This window comes from Erythrolamprus reginae, chromosome 2, assembly GCF_031021105.1.
Source record: "Erythrolamprus reginae isolate rEryReg1 chromosome 2, rEryReg1.hap1, whole genome shotgun sequence".
NCBI lineage: Eukaryota > Metazoa > Chordata > Lepidosauria > Squamata > Dipsadidae > Erythrolamprus > Erythrolamprus reginae.
This window is the reverse complement of record NC_091951.1, coordinates 195,738,529-195,760,338: the sequence shown is the minus strand read 5'-3', so window position 1 is coordinate 195,760,338 and position 21,810 is coordinate 195,738,529. Positions and strand designations below refer to the sequence as shown.

At 42.4% G+C, this 21,810-nt stretch overlaps 1 protein-coding gene across 3 annotated transcripts in view; it reads left to right on the top strand.

Moving 5' to 3' along the window:
* The window catches only part of RAPGEF3 (Rap guanine nucleotide exchange factor 3), a 108,372-nt gene that overhangs the window by 56,940 nt on the left and 29,622 nt on the right, over nt 1-21,810 (top strand). For 2 of the 3 annotated variants that reach the window (XM_070741018.1, XM_070741017.1), the window contains exons 5-10: nt 714-835; nt 13,449-13,611; nt 14,732-14,816; nt 18,962-19,022; nt 19,504-19,580; nt 20,158-20,304. In XM_070741018.1, the coding sequence (XP_070597119.1) occupies nt 714-835; nt 13,449-13,611; nt 14,732-14,816; nt 18,962-19,022; nt 19,504-19,580; nt 20,158-20,304 (655 nt within the window). Of the gene's footprint in view, nt 1-367; nt 489-713; nt 836-13,448; nt 13,612-14,731; nt 14,817-18,961; nt 19,023-19,503; nt 19,581-20,157; nt 20,305-21,810 lie in introns of those variants that run through there. The other variant, XM_070741019.1, reaches the window with a different exon arrangement.

Genomic DNA, 21,810 nt, shown 5'->3' with positions numbered 1-21,810 from the left:
TTGATTAGAGATGAAATGAAATTAGAATTTTAGATTTTCCAGATATCTAATGTTGGACTTTTGGGGAATATGCTGCAGAATTCTGGGAGTTGAAGTCTATGCATCTTAAAGGTCTCAAGTTTGAGAAACCTTGGAATATGTGATATTCTATGCTTTTATAAAGCCAAATCTATCTAATTTAAAATGTCAATTCCACAGAGGATACTTTTCCGAAAAGTATGGCTTAATGCAAGAAGTCTTCTCTTCTGTTGCTCCCCAGCATGCTACCTCTGATCTGGGAGTCACAAACTACAGATTTTGCCAACTTGTGAGAACAAATGTCTCAGTTAAATGATGTCTGGAATTCTTCTGAGGGACCTAACCAGCAAGCTTCAGTAACATACCTGTTTTCTGTCCCAAGAATGGATGGAAGGGGGACAGCAGCATCAATAACAAACCATTTTGATCTCTTCTAAAGTGGAAGGGCATGAAACTATGCACAAACACAAGTATAAACATTATTTTACTCAACTCCTAATAACTCCCATGCCCAGAGATATTTTTTTTAATAAGGCGATGCCTGTATTTTTTGAACATTTATTTAGTGGTCCACGATTGCAGAAAATGTGAAGCTTTATCAGTGAACAATCCTACCTGGAATTTGAAGTAGGCTCTCTTATCTATCTTGACCTCAAAACCACTTGGAAGTCACTGTTGTTTTGTATTTCTTTCAGGCAGTGTTGTTCTGGGAAGGAGTTGGTAGACGCACTTCTTAGTGCAGGACTTTCGGTGCAGACCCGCAGCCAGGCCCTTGGGCTTTGTCAAGTGTTGATGGATGAAGGAGTACTGGCTCATGGTAAGTGTGAGAAAAAAGTAAAACCATGGCAGTTTGCAAAACATGCTTATTCGTATTGTTTTTCGCTAACGTCTTATTCTTTGACTCTCTCCTTGATTTTTTTTTTAAAACCAACTACCTAATGATATTTATTGGAAATGTCATATCCTCACCCTTCATGCCCAGGGTTTATTTTTAATCACTATTTGAGATCTTTTGAGAACTTTGGTTTAATGCTCCTAGTCTCAGTATAATTCCTAGTGGGGAATTCTACATTTATTTATTACAGGTAGTCCTTGACTTATGGCCACAATTGAGCCACAGATTTCTGGTTTGTTTGTTTGTTTGTTTTAATAATGAAAAACAAAACAAAACAGAAATGAACATATTAACATACTTACAAATATAAAACGAGCGCAAAGTGAATCAACTTAATATATTACAATTCTGTTTTCAACGATGCTTTCTTTTTCTTAGACGTTAATTCAATCCTTTTTTCTTTTCTATCCAACTATATAGTTTCCCCCAAACTGTGTAATAGTCTTTATTTTGTTTATTCTGTAATTCATATGTTAATTTGCTTAATTTGGCACAATCTAGCATTTTCCTAATCACCATTTCTTCATTTGGTATATTTTCCTTTTTCCAGGTTTGTGCAAACACCAACCTTGCTGATGTTAATATATGTGTTATCAAATGAGTCACAAATTTCTGTTGCTAAACAAGACAGAAGTATTGAATAAATTTTGCCCCATTTTACAACCTTTCCTGCCATGGTTGTTAAGCGAATCACTGCTGTTGTTAATGTTGGTAGCAAGGTTGTTATAATGAATCTGGCTTCCCCATTGACTTTGGTTGTCAGAAGGTCACAAAAGGGGATCACGTGACTCCGGGACACTGTGACCGTCATAAATACGAGTCAGTTGCCAAGTGTCTGAATTTTGATCACATGACCCCTGGGAATGCTACAACAGTCATAAGTGTGAAAAATGGCCATAAGTCACTTTTTCAGTGCCATTGTAACTTTGAACGGTCACTAAATGAACTGTTGTAAGTCGAGGACTGCCTTATTGCATTTTAAATTAATAAGAAAGAAAGAATAATAAACAATAATAGTGATAGCGATACATATATTATTATGGGGGGGGGGCGAAGCTTATAAAAAGTGCTATAACAAACAAGTGGGGGGGAAATACAGCCAAAAGTAACATATGTCTTTTATAACCATAAACAGTTACAATTTTATATTTTTATTTCACTAACACTGGCATAGTAATATGATGTGAGGAAATAAAAGAATGTTGTCTGCAAATAAAGCCAATTTGTGTTCATCTGTTTAGTACTTCTCTGTACATCTCTCCGTGTTAACAGCCCACATCAAGGGTTCCCACGCAGATATTAAAAAACGTGGGTGAATGTGGACATTTTTGTCTGGTTTGCCCTGAATGCCCTGAAAAATAGGAGAAAACATGCCATTAAACTTTTAAGGATGAGGAATTTGTATAATATCTTAATCCATTTTATGACTTCCAAAGGAAATCTAAATCTGTCTAGTGCAGCAAAGCTGTCCTTTTTATCCCTCCTCTCCTTTGACAAACTGGTCTATTTTGTTTCAACTCTTTGTTTTCTTTGTTAGCTGGATGTTAGCTTACTTTTTGTAAAGCAAACGAATAACAAAGTATCCTGAGCATGATCCTAAAAGACATGATGCTAAACAGATGTAATTCATCAGTTCCTAGGGTAAAAGGCAGGGGTGGGTTCTACTTACCTTCCCTGTCGGTTCACATAGTAATGGAAGTGCATGCACATGTGTGTGTCCCTTCCCAGAAATGGCTCTCTGCACATGCGCAGAGGGAGTTTCTTTGGCAATCTGTGGCAACCGGAGGACCGGTTCGGGAGCATGGACCACCCGGTCATTGCTGCCAGTTTGGCGAGTGATGAGAACTTTCCACTACTGGTTCTATAGAATCAATCTGAGCTGGTAGCAACCCATCACTGGTGGGAGACCAGTAGGACATTCTGCTTATGCCATTTTTGAATTCTGTGGAAGAAAGGCAAGGTCCAAAATGGAATCCAATTTGTTAATGAAAGGAAATGGAGTCTCCTAGCAGTTTTTTTTGTTAATCACAGGAACTTAAAAACGTGTGGTCTTCAACTCGCAGAATTCCACAGCCAGCAAGCTCTTAGTGTTCATACCTCATGACTCTGGACAAATGTATCTCTTTTGTTATATACACTGAGAGCCTATGCACCAAGGACAAATTCCTCATGTGTCCAATCACATTTAGCCAATAAAGAATTCTATTCTATACTTTAAAAAAAAGTTTGAGAAATACTTTCTCAGAATTGGTTTGTGGGAGAAATGTATGTGATTGGTTGGTTGCTTGATTGGTTGGTTTGGCAGTGAGGTCACAAGGCCAGTTACGTATCTTACTGTGACATCAGTCTCTTCCCTACTAAGACTAAGTAAGAGATACATGCTGGCCATCATTTTTTCCCCCTCATCTGCCAAGGGAGCTTGCTTTGATCATCTCTTGAGGGAGGCTCTGATTTCTCTACCGTATATAAAAAGAGCATTGAAGAGCATTTGAACAGGTTTTACTCAGACCAGCCTTAAATGTTATTTTGCTCAGTCAGCCTTTAAAGAATGTTTGGAGACTTCAGCTAGTTCAGCACGCAGCCACGAGCACTGTGCTGGGTGTGCTCAGGTATTCCCACATTAGTTTAGCCCTCTGTGCACTGCACTGGCTACTGATTGGTCTCCTATAAAGCCCTACATGGCATTAGACCAGATTATTTATGGGACCACCTTTGGCCTCATACATCCCAGCGACTGCTTAGGTTGCACAGAGTCAGCCTCCTCCAGGCCCCGTCAGCCAAACAATGTCGGCTGGTGGGTCCACGGAGGAGAGCCTTTTCTGTTGTGGCCCCGACCCTCTGGAATCAACTCCCCTTGGAGATTCACACCGCCCCCACTCTCCTTGCCTTTTGGACGGCATTGAAGACACACCTGTGCCAGCAGGCCTAGGAACCGTGAGTGATAGTTTCGTTCTGGTCTTTGCATGAAAGAAGGATGTTTGATTGTTTTTACTGTGATTTTTTTTAATCTAATTGTAATGTTTTAAATTCTATTGTTATTGTCTCTATTTGATTTTTGAAAGCCTCCCTGAGTCTGTGAGGAGAAGGACGGGCTATAAATTTATTTATTTATTTATTTATTTATTTAAATAAATTAAATAAATAAATAAAATAAATAATAAAATAAAATAAAATAATAAAATAAAATAATAAAATAAAATAAAATAAAATAAAATAAAATAAAATAATAAAATAAAAAATAAAAAATAAAATAAAATAAAATAAAATAAAATAAATAAAACGCTCCTACTCCCACCTACCCCGCTCAGGTTAGATTTATAAATGGGGCAGTACTGCCCAAATCTCCAGATCAAACATGTAGTCCTATCTTTGGTTTCCTGGAATCCATAATTTGATTCCAGGTCTCTATCATGACTGTGAATTCCAGAGATAAAACAAAGGTATAAAGCAAACAGTTGTGCAGTAATTTGCATTTAAAAGAGAAAAGATACTATGGAATGTATTTGCACCACTTGGCAATCCCTTGAAGAAGCTGTGGTGGTTTCATTCATGCACCTGCAACAAGGTGCTCTCCCTCATGGAAAAAATATCCATAGAAAGTGCCTGCTCTCTCTCTCCCTCTCTCTCTCTCCCTCCCTCCCTCATAAAAATTGATACAAACCAAATTCAAAAAAGGGAAAGTAAAGAGAGAGAAAACAAAGCAAGACAATTATACACACACACAGAGACACACACACACACAGACACAAACACACATATTATGGGAAGAATATATATCTCTTCCCATAAGCCATGGGTTATCTCTAAACCATGGATATATTCTTTTCCCATAAGCATGGCTTATTTATAAGCCATGGCTATATTTTCTTCCCATAAGCCATGGCTTATCTCTAAGCAAATCCACAAGACATTAACTTTTCAGCCCTAATGTCAGCAAAAAGTCTGTAAAGGGCTGCCAGAAATTTATAAAACATCTTTTTTTAACCTTGATCAAAATCAATTATATATTGCTTCCTTTTATTTCTGAAAATAGTAATCTTTAGTACTTTCAAATATAGTTGTGGGATTTTATCTCTTCAATTCTTCTTTATCCCTTTGCGTGCACTTCTTTGAGGCTTTAAAAAAGCTTCTTTTGTAAATCCAATAAAAAGACATTGTTCAGATCATTCGTTTATCATTTGCATTTCACTTTTAATTTTTAAAACTTCATTCAGCCTCTTTTGATATTAGTAAAGAGTCCCTGTCTGGATCAATCTCTTATTCTGTCACTTGTATGTCCACTTTCTCTATGTTTAATCTGCATTTTTATTCAATATTTCAGATTCCATTATTTTTATATCAAGCAAGATTTTTTCCCCATTTTGTCACTCCTTCATTTACTGTACATTCTTTAAAACCTATTGAAGCAGACAACACTACTGATATTGATATTGTGGCTACTAATTTTCTGACTCATTCTTCAATCTTGTTTAATATTTCAAATGTTACAGTGTTTTATTTTGTAGATCCCAATCCTAATCAAAACCAAAAGCAGAATGTGTTTTTCTTTTTTGCCTGGAATTTTTAGTCCTGTTTAGCATCCAATTTAAATCGTCGTTGTTAATTGTAAAGTCGCGTCTAACCCATCGCGATCCCATAGACAGTGTTGCTCCAAGCCTTCCTGTTCTCTTTATCATTTTCTGGAGTCCATTTAAGCTCACACCGACTGCTTCAGTGGCTCCATCCAGCCACCTCATTCTCTGCCATCTCTTTCTTCTTTTGCCCTCAGTCGTTCCCAGCATTAGGCTCTTCTCTTTCTCATTTGATGGGCAAATTATTTCAGTTTCATCTTCAGATGCTGGTCTTCTCAAGAGAATTCAGGGTTAATCTCCTCTAGGATTGACTGGTTTGATTACCTTACAGTCCAAGAGACTCATGTATTCTCCGTACTGAAGGAGTGGGTCCAGCAGTCACATGGGTTGCTCCTGTCCAATCCGTTGGAACTGAGCCTAGTATTAAAAAAGACTGCTGGATCCGCCCCTTCCCCAGAATTCGCTCAGTTCGCATCCTCGGATGTGTGTGAATGCTCGTTCCTCTCGATAAAACACCTTCCCTTCGATCTCTCTTCAATAGCAAGTAAGATTTTTCCATTACTCAGCTTGCTGGCAGTTTTTTTCTCAGCCCTACAGGGCTTTGAGTTGGGGGAGAAGTTAGCGGCTCAGCCATTTGCGGTTTTTCCCTTCGTGCTGTAGCCGCGGCCGGTTTGTTAATTCCGGCCTTGGAGGTCCTGCTGTGAGCAAGCTTTATTTTTTTCAACTAATTAAGGGCTATTTACCTCCCGCGGTGTGGGACTTGTTTTGTCTCCCGGGCTTAGTCGCTCCTATTGCAAATAACGGAGCAGTTATTTTGGCGCCAAGGCTCTGACGCCCAGTAAGTTGCACTTTCGGTTCTGCCCTAAGGGGTCGGCCATTAGTGCCTACAGCCCGCCGCCTGACCCTGGAGTCGTCGCTTTGAGTTCCCTCGGGCCTATTCTCCACGGAAGTGGCCTCCAACCAGTGTGCCTTGGTTTTTCTTAAAGTTAAGTTAGTGAGGCCTGCCACGCTGCACTTAAGGACAAGAACTCTTGGTATCGCCCAGGATTGCCTCTTAAGGCGCAGCTGCTCCTGGGCCTAGGAGCAGGGTCACCTATCCTCTTGGGAATTCCACAAAATAATTCTTCTCTCCCCTATTTTTTGGCTCAAGCCTTGTCTTCTGTAATTGCTCAGACTATGGCTTCCTTTCCCAAGAGAGGCACTACCAAAGGTTCCAAAGAGGTTAGGCCTACTGGTAATCCTTCTGAGCTTCCCCAGGCCTCTTCCTCCTCTTCCTCAGGCTCTCAGTCTTTAGCCAAGCCCACTAGGGCTGAGAAGAGAAGGGACCTAGCCCTACAAAAAATACATGATAAATCAGCCAAACGTTTTAAGGTGCAGGCCCAAGTGCATATCAACCCTACCCCCCCGGAGGCCTCTAACCTGCCTCCCTCTGGGGTACCTGTGCTATCCCTGGATGAGCCAAACCTAAATCCACCCCAACCTAACCTATGGGGTTTAGGTCCAGAGGAGCCAGATATTACCGAGGATTTCCCCCAGCCAGAACCTGTTCAGGGCCTCAGGGATCCTCAGGCTTTTCCGGCTGATATTTCTTCCTTGCCACCGGAGTTTCAGTCTATCTTGACTATTCTGACTAACACTATTGATGCTAGACTCTCATCTTTAAATGTACCTCCTCTGTCTCATCCTCCCCCTCGCTCCTCCCGTCCCGTGAGTTCTTCTCCTTCCTACAGAGCCCCAGTCATGGAGGTCTCTGACTCCTCTCAGGAAGAGGATGAGGACGTGGATGCAGAAGAGGATGATGACCCCTTTCAGCGTCTGTCGGAGGATGAGGAATCTCAGATTAAGATTCCAGCCCCAGCTGCTATTTTCCCTTCGCAGCTTTTCAAATCTCTCCTGCTAAAAGCTAGAGTATCCACGGGGCTAGCCGGGCAAGAGAAGCAAGCTACTCCTTCCACAGACCCCCCAGAGGAAAATCTTCCTTACTTCATGGAGGAACAGGAAGACAATGAGGTAATTCCTATGCCCAAGTTGTTTAAGGATGCCTTGCTTAAACAGTGGGACCACCCAACCATAGGCTTCACTCCCACTCCCAAGGACAAGAAGCTCTACAAGCTCTCCCCCTCCTATGAGGAACTCCTAACATGTCCCAGGCCAGATGAACCAGTGAAGACGCTCCACTCAACGGCTGCCATGCCTGGCGAGGCAGAGGAGGTCCTCCGGCCAGAGGACAAACGACTTGAACAAATGCTCAAAAGAAGTCTCCTTGCAGACTCATGGGCCATTAAGAGTGCTGCAGCGGCATCCTTCTTTTCCAGAGCTATGCTCTTATGGCTTCGTCAGCTCCAACTACACCTGCCTCCAGATGACTTACGGGGCCAACAGGATTTCAACAAAATTTTCGCAGCTGCCCAATATATAGCAGATGCTACTCTCCAATCTTCCAGATTTGCAGCCAGATCAGTAGCAGCCTCCACAACGGCCAGAAGGCTTCTATGGCTCCGCCCTTGGCAGGCGGGGGTAAGACAGAAATGGCAGTTAGCTATGGGTCCACTGAAACGTAACCTCCTCTTCGGAGATCTTCTGGACCCTCTCCTTACGGAAAACGCAGACAAGAAAAAGGTCTTGGGACCTACCACCAAGAAGGCCCCGAAACCGCAGTCCTTTCGGCGCACCGGGCGTCAGCAGGATCAAAGCTTCGCATTTCACAAGAGCCCAGGTCAGTATTCCCCTCGCTTTCGATCCCAAGCTAGAACCACCAGGGGCAGAGGGTCCCGCTATCAGAGAGGATCCTCTACTACCAGAACTTCCAAAAGAACCAGATGGTAAGTTTTCTCACCTGCCTATAGGCGGTCGCCTAGCCTGGTTCTCTTCCGCCTGGCACCGCTCTTGTAAGGACCCCTGGGTCATTGACACAGTGGAAAGGGGCCTAAGGTTAGAGTTTATTTCTTCTCCCCCTAACCGTTTTATTTCTTGTCCCTCTCCCAGTTCCTCTCCATCTCGTATTCGAATGGAGGAGGCTATTTCTCATTTGTTGACTATTAGAGCTATTCAACCGGTCCCCTCTCTCCAGAGAGGTTTAGGCTTCTATTCCATCCTCTTCATGGTCCCTAAGACTTCTGGAGGCTGGAGAGCCATCTTGGACCTAAAGAAATTAAACCGCTTCATTAAATATAGAAAATTCAAAATGCACTCCCTATCTTCCATTTTATCAGCTCTTCATCGAGGAGACTTTATGGTGTCTCTAGATCTCACTGAGGCCTACCTCCATATCCCCATTGCCAAGGTCCATAGGAGATTTCTGCGCTTTGCCTTTCAAGGCAGGCATTTTCAGTATAGGGCTATGCCTTTTGGGCTCTCCTCAGCTCCCAGGGTTTTCACTAAACTCTTGGGATCCTTGGCGGCTCATATCCGGGCCTCTCCCATTCATATTTTATGTTATTTAGATGACATTTTAATTCATGGTAATTCCAGAGCTGGTGTAGCTGCAGACCTCTCCTCTACCATGTCGGTTCTACAGAACCATGGTTTTTCCATAAACCTTAACAAGAGTCATCTTGATCCATCCACTTCCATCCTGCATCTGGGGACTATCATTAATTCCGAAATATCCCAGGTTTTTCTCTCCAATGAGAGAAAACGCAGCATTTTGGATCTCATTGCTCGCATCCTGCCCCAGCAATCGGCCTCCATTGTCACCCTATCCTCCCTTTTGGGTAAGATGGTGTCATGTATTGGTATTGTTCCCTGGGCCCGCCTTCACGCCAGGGAACTTCAATGGCTACTATTACCATTTCAGAGATCAGGCCACAGCAACTCGAACCGACGCATCACCATCCCACCGACGGTTCGCAGATCCCTCAAGTGGTGGACTTCTCCAGCCCTAGACAAGGGATCCCCCTTCCGGTGTCCCGACCAGTTTGTAGTCACCACAGATGCCAGCCTCTCGGGCTGGGGAGCCCACGCCCAAGGTCTTTTAGCTCAGGGCACATGGTCACCGGAGGAGGCTTCCAAGCCCATCAATTGGCTAGAATTAAGAGCCGTGTCTCTAGCTCTAAAGCAATTCCAACCTCACATATCCAACCAACATGTGCTGATTCTCACCGACAATATAGCCACCAAAAGCCATATTTGCAGACAGGGAGGCACAAGATCCAAGGCCCTCATGAGGGAGGCCCTGAAGTTGGGTCTTTGGGCAGAGAAAAATCTCCAATCGCTTCTAGCCGATCACATCTCGGGGAGCCTCAACGTCCAAGCGGACTGGCTCTCACGAGCCACCATAGATCCAGGCGAGTGGAATCTCCATCAGTCACTGTTCCACCAAATCTGCCTCAGGTTCGGCCATCCAGTGTTGGATCTATTCGCGACCAGAGACAATACCCAGCTTCCCCGCTTCATCTCCAGGTTCCCGTCTCCGGGAGCGGAGGCAGTCAATGCCCTCAGGAGTCCTTGGCCTCCAGGCCTACTGTATGCCTTCCCTCCAATTCCAATTCTGCCAGACGTGATCAACAAAATCCTCCTGGAGAAAGCACGTGTAATCCTGATTGCCCCTCACTGGCCTCGCAGACCCTGGTTCGCGGACCTTCAACAACTGTCCGTCCAGGACCCCTGGCGACTCCCCGCTTCGGAGGATATGTTGCGGCAGGGGGCCTCCTTCCATCCGGATCCAGAGTGGTTCCACCTCACCGCCTGGCTGTTATCCGGAGGGACTTAGACCTGCGAGGGTATGACCCAGACACAGTGGAAATCATTCTGAAATCTAGAAGGGGGTCTACCAATCGGATCTACGACCATACTTGGTCCAAATTTCATCAGTGGTGCTCGCAGGAGGGCTTATCCCCCCTGTGTCTTCCCATACACAGGATAATCGCCTTCCTTATGAAAGGTTTTCACCAAGGTCTCTCTACCAGCACCATCCGCCGCCATCTGGCCGCTATCTCTTCCGTCTTGGCGGGGCCTCGCAGGCAGCCCCTACGCTCCCTTCCAGAAATCCAAGAATTTCTAAGAGGAGTGGCCAATCTCAGGCCTTCTAAAATCCACAGATATCCAACCTGGGACTTGCCACGGGTTCTCCACTCTCTTACTCAAGCACCTTACGAACCCCTGAACTCTGCGTCCCTCAGGTACCTATCCTTCAAGGTAGCATTCCTGGTGGCGATTACTTCCGCCCGACGCATATCTGAGTTGGCAGCCCTTTCTATCAGACAGGACCTCTGTCAGTTTCATCAGGATAAGGTGGTTCTGCGGCTGGACCCCACCTTTCTACCCAAGGTCAGTTCCATGTTCCACAGATCTCAGGATATTGTTTTACCTTCTTTCTGTCTCCAACGAGAGCATCCCCTGGCGATTAGATGGCACACTCTAGATCTCACTAGAGCGCTAAAGATTTATATCCAACGCACAAGATCCATCCGGAGATCTGAAGCACTCTTCATAGCCTACCATCCCAGATCCTTGGGATCCAGAGTGTCTTCCACAGTAATAGGTCGTTGGATCAGAGGGGCCATCTCAAAGGCCTACGAGACAGCTTCCCTCTCCATTCCAAGGAATATTACAGCGCATTCCACCAGAAGTGCTGCCACATCTGCCGCTTGGGCGACTCAGGCTCCGTTGGAAGAAGTCTGCAAAGCAGCCACTTGGGCCTCGCCAAATTCCTTTATAAAACACTACAAGATTGATTCGTACGCATCAGCAGACGCTGCCTTCGGAAGAAGAGTACTCCAATCCGTTATCTCTCACGATAGCAATGTACTCCCACCCTAGGGACCTATCTCTTGGGTATGTCCCATGTGACTGCTGGACCCACTCCTTCAGTACGGAGAATAGGCGTTGATTGCTTACCTGAACGCCTCTTCTCGTACGGTGAGTGGGTACAGCAGTCACTTCCCTCCCTTGTGTGGTCTTCTTTACCTTCTATTCTAATTTCTTATAACACATGAGAGTTGAACATTAAAGAGCTTCACTACTGAGCCTAGTCTACGGATTCGCGAATTCTGGGGAAGGGGCGGATCCAGCAGTCTTTTTTAATACTAGGCTCAGTTCCAACGGATTGGACAGGAGCAACCCATGTGACTGCTGTACCCACTCACCGTACGAGAAGAGGCGTTCAGGTAAGCAATCAACGCCTATTCTCCAGCACCGTAGTTCAAATTCTTTGGGGCTCAGCTTTTCTTATGGTCCAACTTTCACAGCCATACATTGCAACTGGGAAAACCATAGCCTTGGCTATATGCATGTTTGTCTGGTAGGGTGATATCTCTGCTTTTTAGTATTCTGCCTAGATTTCTAGGTAGTAAAGTATCTATTAGTCTTAAGATAACTAAGTAGGCAATCTTCATAAACAAACAATGTTGCTTGGCGGGAGCCAGGGGAAGAGCCTTCTATGTGGCGGCCCCGGCCCTCTGGAACCAACTCCCCCCAGAGATTAGAGTTGCCCCTATCCCCCTTGCCTTTCGTAAGCTACTTAAAACCCACCTCTGCCGTCAGGCATGGGGGAATGAGATCCTTTCCCCCTAGGCCTTTACAATTCTATGCATGGTATGTATATATGTATGTCTGGTTTTTATATTAATGGGTTTTTAATCATTTTTAGTATTAGATTACTATTGTACACTGTTTTATTGTTGCTGTTAGCCGCTCTGAGTCTCCGGAGAGGGGCGGCATACAAATCCAATCAATCAATCAATCAATCAATCAATCAATCAATCAATCAATAAACAAAGAAAGAAAGAAACAAACAAACAAACAAACAAACAAACAAACAAACTTATTACTGGTAGAAACAAGGTTAATAAACGGAATGTCTTTTAAAAGACTGTATTGTAGTTGTGGGATTCATTGTTGATCTCTTTGTTTCCTGATATTCAGACTCATGTTAGACCACTGTTGTATAATTTCATGAGCACATGTGATCCTCTCCTTATCCGAAGAGATTTGGAAAAACTGAATCTAGTCATTGGAACTTTCATCTGTTTTGTGTTAATCTTTGTGCTATGTTAATCTTTGTATTGTATTAAATATCTCTTGTCTCCCGGAGACGTATTTAGCTCTCCATGCCTCCACTGGAAGTCCATCCCACAGCCTTCCTTTCATTGTAGTGCTGTAACAAAGCCGGTAGTGTTTCCACTCCCTCAGACAGCAACCCAGGTTATTTTAAAACCAGTAACTGGTTTTCCCGAGCCTGGGAAAAGACAGTTCTATTTATAGAGATCTCACTGTGTGTGATACACTGTGTATGATTCTGCATGCATGGAAGCAAAAATCACCAAAATCACACAACGTCTCCTTGCAAGATTTTGGTGCATTTTGGTTTCCTGTGCATGCTTGGAGGCTTGGAGGCTATGGCAATATTGGTGGTGGTGGTAGGAGAATTCAAGCCTAGCAAGATGGAATGGCTTTGAGTTTTACACTCTAATTGATCTGGTGAGGTCTCATTTCTGACTCTCAATGAAGTAGACTTCCCTACACACAGCTGGTTCACAATTTGGGGGTTCCACTGGACTGGCAGCTATTGCTTGAGAAGTAGGTGGACCATTTATGCCCTTTCCTGGAATAAGAGCCTCTGCTCCCTATCATACATGTCTTGGTTACTACGGCCAAGTCTATTGATAAACTGGAAGAGCTTGGACTAGTTGAAACCTGTGATAGGAGTGGGTAGTCTATGAGATGAAGCCAGTGTCCTGTCTGCAGAAATGGATAAGTGGAGTTGTTCAGGCTCAAATAAGGAGGCTGTGTGGCTGAGTCTTAATTCTTTTCCTGGACGTTTTTGTCTACATATTCCTCAAATGTTTTTTTCCCCTTTTAGTAGCTTCAGATCATTTTCATTACCTTTAGTAAGAAGTAAATGAGATAGTGATATGGTGGAGTATCTTCCTTGCAATTTGAGTGGTGGAATGAAAAAGTTTATTTACTTGGTCCTCCTTCTTTCCTCCTTTATGCCCTGGAATCACCTTCCCTTGTTCATGCAGTACGACAGGAGAGCTACTTTCAAGATCGGGATGCTCAGTTCTTCCGATTTGTGGCCTTGGAACCAAGCGCTGAAGACAGGGATGGAGAGGAACTACTAGAGGCGTTGGCATTGCTGACCCAGCTGGGCCCAACTGCCTTGCTCACTACCATCCTACGCAAACCGTAAGCATTGACTGCAGGTAGCAGTCAGGGGGATAAAAAAATGAGAAAATTTCAGGAAGTTAATGCTTGGATAAAATGGAGTATAATGATTGTTGGATTCATCATATTTAATTCATACAGAATTAAAGAAACTCCTATAGATTCTATTCCAGGGGGAGAAATGATTAAGGACACTGAGGATTAAAATGTACAGTGTTCCCTTGACATTTGCGGGGGATGCGTTCCAAGACCGCCCGCGAAAGTCAAAATTCCGCAAAGCAGAGGTGCAGAAGTAATTACACTATTTTTGGCTATGAACAGTATCGCAGAACATCCCCTAACGCTTTAAACCCCTAAATTAAAATTTCCCATTCCCATAACAACCTTTAGGTTATTACTCACCATTATTACTGGTACTCACTCTTGAACTTAATGATCCTGATATTTATTAGCATAATTATTTATTAACAATAATTTGGCGATGGTGTATGACATCATGGGTGGGAAAAACCATTGTGTAGAAAAAAAACCACAAAGTATTTTCCAATTAATTTTTTTGAAAAACCGTGGTATAGACTTTTCACGAATCTTGGACTTGTGAAAGTCAAGGGAACACTGTAGACCCTTTGCCATGGTGATTCCTTATAAAAGTGTGTGACTGTGTATGTATTTTTGTACATACATTTAAATCAGCAGAAAACATCAGAAGAAGCAACTAAGAAGTTACTGCACCAAAAGAAGATCTAATTTTCTATTCCTTCAAAAAAGTCTAATGGACAAACTTCGGAAGCTCTTTCTGTGCCTTTTGTGCAATGTAGAATATAAGAATCATGCCTTGCTCTCTTAAAATGGAATTTATGGTCCTTAATATTTCAGAGTTAAGTTTTGCAGGATCTGGGTAATGGACCTAATATTTATGCTGGAAGCCAGGAATGGCTGAGAAAGCTAAACGGGACTTCCTGTCAAGAAGGAAGCATGCATATTTTGAATATGTCCTTCTTGAGTAGAGATAAGGACTACCCAACAGCTGTGAATGTAATCTTATGGGCTTAAGATGTTTTTCTATGCATAGATCTGAGATCAGCAATGTAGTGGCAACTGATGGGACAATGTGTGTTTCCTTTTGGTCTTTCTCCTCCAGTCCTAACCAACGTACAGATGAGGAACTTGCACTGATCTTTGAGGAGTTACTGCATGTCAAAGCGGTAGCCCATCTCTCCAGTACGGTGAGTGACCAACAAATTCAGTCTCATTTGGCCTAATTTTAATTTGCTACAAATGCGCTGTGGATAGGAAGGGCTTGGTTTGTTTGTTTGTTTGTTTGTTTAATTAATTAATTAATTCAATTTATATGCTGCCCACTCCCTGAGGACTTAGGGTGGCTTACAACATCCTATCCATCTTATACTTGAAAATGGAAAAGATCCCTTGTTTGTTGGTTCTCTGTGGATTGGATGCCCGTTTTATTTCTCTTTCTAGTCCAGCCATCACATCAGTATATTGTAGTGCCCACATTCCTTCCACAGAATGCCACGAAATGACCCAGGTCTGCGGCCTATTAGTTTTTAATTTTTATTTATTTATTACTAAATTGTTTAAATCCCACCCTTATTACATATAACCCTTGATTTATGACTGGTCACTTACCAACCATTAGAAGTTACAAGGCCCTGAAAATATTATTTCTCAAACTTAGGCCTGCTGTACCACCTCGCGGTCATGTGATTGTACATTGGGCATTTGGCAAGTGACTGACATTTGTGACCATGAGACCATGTGGTTTTGCTTAACAACTGTGAGCAAGATCCTGAAGATCATAAAAATATCCACCAACCATAATAATATAAATCGTAATATTCAATCGAGTCATATCTTGACTCGACTTACAACTGCAACAACCTATGGCCAAAATTCTGGATTCAGTTGAGGTTGAGGACTATCTATACTTCTATAAGTAAATACAAAGAGGCAAACATACATAATGCTGGTTCCTCCTCCCATTATCTCCACAACAACGATCTTGTAAGGTGGGTAGGAAAACAAAATGGCAGCTATTCTCATACTTCTATTGCAACATAAGTAATAAACATGAATATGTTTAAAAGGTTGTCGAAGGTGGAACTCATTACCGGACTCTGTAGTATCATCCCCTAACCCCCAACATTTTACCCTTAGACTAACCACGGTTGACCTCTCCAGATTCCTAAGAGGTCAGTAAGGGGCGTACATAAGCGCACTAGAGTGCCTTCCGTCGCCTGTCCTATAATCTCTCCTATATCTCGTATTTCTTCTCTACTATATCCTCTATAACCTTCATTGTGTATTATTGTGTATTGGACAAAATAAATAAATAAATAAAAATAAAATAAATAAGTCTGTAGAGATTTTCAGTCATCCAGGTTATGGTTGTCCCAAAGATGCTTTATCAGGAGGCCACTGGACTTTCTTGTTTTTTTTCTTTTGAAGATGTTTTGCTTCTCATCCAAAAAAACTTCTTCAGCTGTGACTGGATGGTGGGGAATGGAAGGTTTTATATTCCTTTGCGGACAGCTGGCCATTTGCATCTTTTTTCAGGGTCATGAACATATCTGTGAGACCGCCTTCTGCCGCACGAATCCCAGCAGCCGGTTAGGTCCCACAAAGTTGGTCTTCTCCGGGTCCCGTTGACTAAACAATGTCATCTGGCGGGACCCAGGGAAGAGCCTTCTCTGTGGTGGCTCCAACCCTCTGGAATCAACTCCCCCCAGAGATTAGGACTGCCCCCACCCTCCTCACCTTTTGTAAACTCCTTAAAACCCACCTCTGTCATCAGGCTTGGGGGAACTGAGACATCCCCCCCCCTTGCCTATGTAATTTTGTGCATGATATGACTGTGTGTATGCATTTTATCTATTGTGTTTTTTTTACTTTTTAGACTGTTATTTTAGATTTTAATTATTAGATTTGTTACCATGTATTGTTTTTATCACTGTTGTGAGCTGCCCCGAGTCTACGGAGAGGGGTGGCATACAAATCTAATAAATAGTAATAATAATAATAATGTCTACTTATAAATGAAGCTTTTAGTAGCAAAGCAAATAGGGTAACATATTTTCTGGCACTCTTACCCCAAATGTACTTTTTTACATGAATTTCCCAGCTACATATTCATTTAATCAACTCTCAGTCTTCCCAAATGCATCCAATCCAGCAGTTAGAGCTGGATTCACTTCTACTTGATTGGTTTGTGTATAAAATATACACACTAGAATAGGAAAGTGAGGGCAGGGTTCCTGTTCAGCTTTGATCTCCTACAGGTTTTTGCTCTCCTGTCCATATGCCCTGAATGTCTACTGATTAGTCTTACGGAAAAAAAAAAGATGAAATCATATTAAGTACTGGCACCACTGCATTTTGTTATTTGCTTGTTTGCCATTTCCCTATTCAGGTTGTCAAAGTACACTGTGTAATTTACTCATTGGCTTAAGAAAACAAACCCTTGGTTGATTGCATTGAAATTTCTCAGGTGACGTGCTTCTTATTATAGATGTCTGTGGAGGACAAGACAGGAAGGAACTGTGGCATAATGTAGAGGTGCAGCAGTCCATAGCGCCAAACAAACAGGATGCAACTGGCATAACTGACATTGCAAAGCTATAGATAATCTAGTACCAGGCACTTACAGTAATCAGTGCTTCGTTGGCATGGATCCTTTGTCTGCTTTCCTTTCCTAGGGGATCTATAGATGCCAACAGTATTTTCCAGCCAAATGTTATATTTCATACATCAGGAACCAACAATTATTTGCATATTTTTTTCCTTCCTAGTGAGCTTTGGGGAATTTTGTGTTGTGAACTAATTCCTCTACCTGATAAAATCTTCATCAATGGCCAACATAGCAATGGCAATAGCATTTAGATTTATATACCACTTCACAGTGCTATACCGCCCTCTCTAAGCAGTTTACAGAAAGTCAGCATATTACCCCCAGCAATTTGGGTCCTCATTTTACCAACTTTGGAAGGATGGAAGGCTGAGTCAACCTTGAGCCTACTGAAATTCGATCTGCCAAACTGCTGGCAGCCAGTGATAAGCAGAAATAGCTTGCAGTACTGCACTCTAATGACTGCAGCACCAATGCACTAAGATCCCATCCCATCTAAGATTGATCCCTGATAGAGATATGAGTTATACCCCATTTATACACCTATTTTCCCTTCCTCCCTCCCTCCCTCCCTCCCTCCCTCTCTCCCTCCCTCCCTCCCCCTGAAGATAATAATAATAATAATAATAATAATAATAATAATAATGATAATGATAATAATTTATTCGATTTGTATGCCGCCCCTCTCCGAAGACTCGGGGCGGCTCACAACAACGATAAAAACAATATTATAATGGCACAAATCTAATATTAAAAAACTAAAAACCCTATCATAATTAAAAACCAAACAGCACATACATACCAAACATAAATTATAATAAGCCTGGGGGAAAGATGTCTCAAATCCCCCATGCCTGGCGGTATAGGTGGGTCTTAAGTAGTTTACGGAAGACAAGGAGGGTGGGAGCAGTTCTAATCTCTGGGGGGAGTTGATTCCATAGGGCCGGGGCCACCACAGAGAAGGCTTTTCCCCTGGGGCCCGCCAGATGACATTGTTTAGTCCAGTGATTTTCAACCTTTTTTGAGCCGTGGCACATTTTTAAAATTTATGAAACCCTGGGGCACATTGAGCCGGGGGGGGGGGGGTAAAAAAAGTTTGGACAAAAAAATTATCTCTATCTCTTCCTCCCTTTCGCTCTATTTATCTCTCCCTCCCTCTTTCTCTCCCTTCCTTCTTTCCCTCTTCATCCCTTTCTTTCTCTTCCTTCCTTTCTCTCTTTTTTGCTCTCTTTCTCTCTCCCTCCCTCCCTCTATGTCTTTCTCTCTCTCTCCTTCCCTCCCTCTCTTTCTCTCTCTCTATTGCTTTCTTTCTCTCTCTTTCTCTCTCTCTTGCTTTCTATCACTCTCTTGTTCTCTTTCTCTCTCTTGCTTTCTTTCTCTCTCTCTTGTTTCTTTCTCTCTTGCTTTCTTTCTCTCTCTGAGCTTCACGGCACACCTGACCATGTCTCACGGCACACTAGTGTGCCGCGGCACACTGGTTGAAAAACACTGGTTTAGTCGATGGGACCTGGAGAAGGCCTCTATTTTACAAAGCTTCAGTTTGTTTGTCTCAATATATTTATCTCTGTGTGGATTGAGTTTAGAAATTTTTGGATTAGCTTAAATACTGTCTTACGCCACATGCTGATTTTAGTTACCAACTGTTGCTTTCTGAAATGTGTGACAGCTCGGTGAAACGTGTGATAGGGCCTACTCAGTGAGAACTCACTGGCTGTTTCTCCATTGCAGGTGAGGAGAGAGTTGGCTGCTGTACTGCTTTTTGAGTCCCGGGCCAAGGCTGGAACTGTGTGTGAGTTGCACGTTTTTCTTGTCACGCTCTTTCTGTCTCTGACAGCGGCCCCCCTGTATCCCAAACTGCTACTTTACGCAGCCATTTGACTTTAGCTAGGCTGGTAGGTGTAGCTATTGTGAGTTGGCATCTTTGAAGTGATATGCATCTTTATGCAAGCCCACTTGCAGCATCACAACAACTTATGCCAACCATTGTAAAAAGGAACAACGATGGCGTTCAACAATCCTTTGTTCTGTAAAAACCAGGGAGGGACATTGTCAGTGATGCTGTTCATTTTTCTCTCTTTAAAGTCGGTGCATTCGTTTATAAAAGGTTGCCAAATACTGTAGCTCATTAACTCCAGCTCAAGATGTCCTTTTCTTCTTCTGTTAATTTATTTCCGAAAATGTTCGTTTTTAACTGCTCTGCATTTGCCTCTGCTGTAGTTATGTGTAATATGTAATTAACATATAGTCCTTTTCCCCCCTCTACTTCATAGTGTTCAGCCAAGGGGACAAGGGCACGTCCTGGTACATCCTTTGGAAGGGATCAGTCAATGTTGTTACACATGATAAGGTGTGAACTTTTAATTTCTTTTGTTGGAAAATGGCTTGGTTTAAGAATAAGTTCAAGAATTTTAGGCATTCAGATATCAGAAGAGAGTGAACCCTTATTTCTTTCAATGTTTCTAGCCCTTGGATTTATGCTAAGAGTAGGGTACAAAGGTGGGAAGGTGGGAAAATGGCTTGGCTTTTTGTCTGGTACATTTGCTTCCTATGTATGTTTATATTACTTATAAAATGGTGCATACATATAAGTATATCTAAGAGGTTAAACTAGAGTAGAACACCATGAGGCTGAATAAAAACAGGTGTACCATATCATGCAAGACATTCAGGGGCTGTACCTTTGTAAGGCAAAATTAATATACTGTAATTGTATGTGTGCTTAATCTTCTGTCCTTAACAACAGTTGCCCTTTTGTCCTAGGCTGTGTTTAATCTGGTTTCCTCTTGGTTAAGTTAGAAATAAGATACAAAAGAACAGTTTTGTGGTCTTAGTAGTCAAATGACCTCAGTAGGGCAACGCATATTTGCCAAGGTGGTATCTAGACTTTGTGACTAAAGTAATTGGTTCATTCACTCGTTCTGCAGGGCTTAGTGTGCACCCTACATGAAGGTGATGACTTTGGCCAGTTGGCACTTGTGAACGATGCCCCCCGTGCTGCCACCATCATCCTTCGTGAAGACAGTTGCCACTTCTTGCGCGTGGACAAAAGGGATTTCAACCGGATTCTCAAGGTAGGCAGGCATGGAAATCCATCATGCTGGAGACTGAAGCTGCTGTGTTCGGAGAAAAAAATTTCAACATTAAGTATAATTTATTTGGTGGGAGGAAGCTTATCTCTTCTTGTACAAGGAAGTTGAGAGCACTGAAGGATGGAGAAGCAAGTACAGTGGTACCTCTACCTAAGAACGCCTCTACTTACAAACTTTTCTAGATAAGAACCGGCTGTTCAAGATTTTTTTGCCTCTTCCCAAGAACCATTTTCCACTTACAAACTTGAGCCTCCGAAACTGTAACCGGAAAAGGCAGGGGGAAGCCTCTGTGGGGCCTCTCTAGGGATAACCTAGGAGAAAACAGGGCCGGAAAAGACAGGGAGAAGCCTCCATGGGGCCTCTCTAGGAATCTCCTGGGAGGAAACAGGGCCTCCACCATCCCTTTGGTTTCCCCAATCGCACGCATTATTTGCTTTTACATTGATTCCTATGGGAAAAATTGCTTCTTCTTACAAATCTTTTTACAAAACCCTGCTGTTCTGTTCGGGTCGTATGTGACCCGAAAGCCATGTTTGAGTCCCTGTAAAACATTTTCCCTGCATATCTGAAAATTGAAATTTCATGACTTTTCATCATTTCAGGGGTTCTCTCTATGAGAATTTTTTTGGGGGGTGGGGGTGGGGGGCTTAGTTTTTGCTGGGCAAAAAAAGTCACACTTCTTCTGTTCCCGGGTCACCCTGACCCGGACCGAAAACTCTTCATTTGCAGTGCTTATGTTTGGTCTTTTTGAAAGCTTTTTTCACTTGGAAAGTAGTCTGAACATTTCTGCACACAATGATATGAAAATTGAAATGGAAAAAGTAAATCTTATTGGTTTATTTTGCTGATATAATGCATGCCCCCCCCCTGTTTTTGTGAAAGTTTTTTCAATTTATGGATAGTTTGCTTGCAAAATGCATTCTATTTTACTGAAGTTGGTGTGGGATTGGTAGCTTGAACATTTCTGAATATAAGAAAAATATAAAGGAACTGAAAAAAATGATTCTTACTGGTTTTTTAACATCAGAAATAAGGCCTCCACTCCCCCCCTCGGCTGCTTGCAACCATTTTCACTTTTTATTTTTTTATGCTCCAAATCTGAAATATTCTTTAAAATCTTAGGCATTCATTTACTCAATTTAACAATGCTGATCATCATAAAAATATTTGTGGGGGTGGGGGCTAATTTTTTTCTGGGGGAAAAAAAAGTCACGTTTACTCTGTTCGGGTCATATAGACCCGGACCAAAATGATTTTTTTTAGGTACTTGAATTTGATCTTTTTGAAAACCTTTTCAACTGTAAAACTAGTTTGAACATTTATGAACATAATGATATGAAAATTGAACTGGAAAAATTGAGACTTATATTTTTATTTTGATCAAAAAGCCCCTCCCCCCATCCTTTCTGAATTTTGTGTCAATTTATATTTTTTAAGGCCACAAATCCCTAAGGAATTTCCCCCCAAAAGGTTTGATATACTAAATTG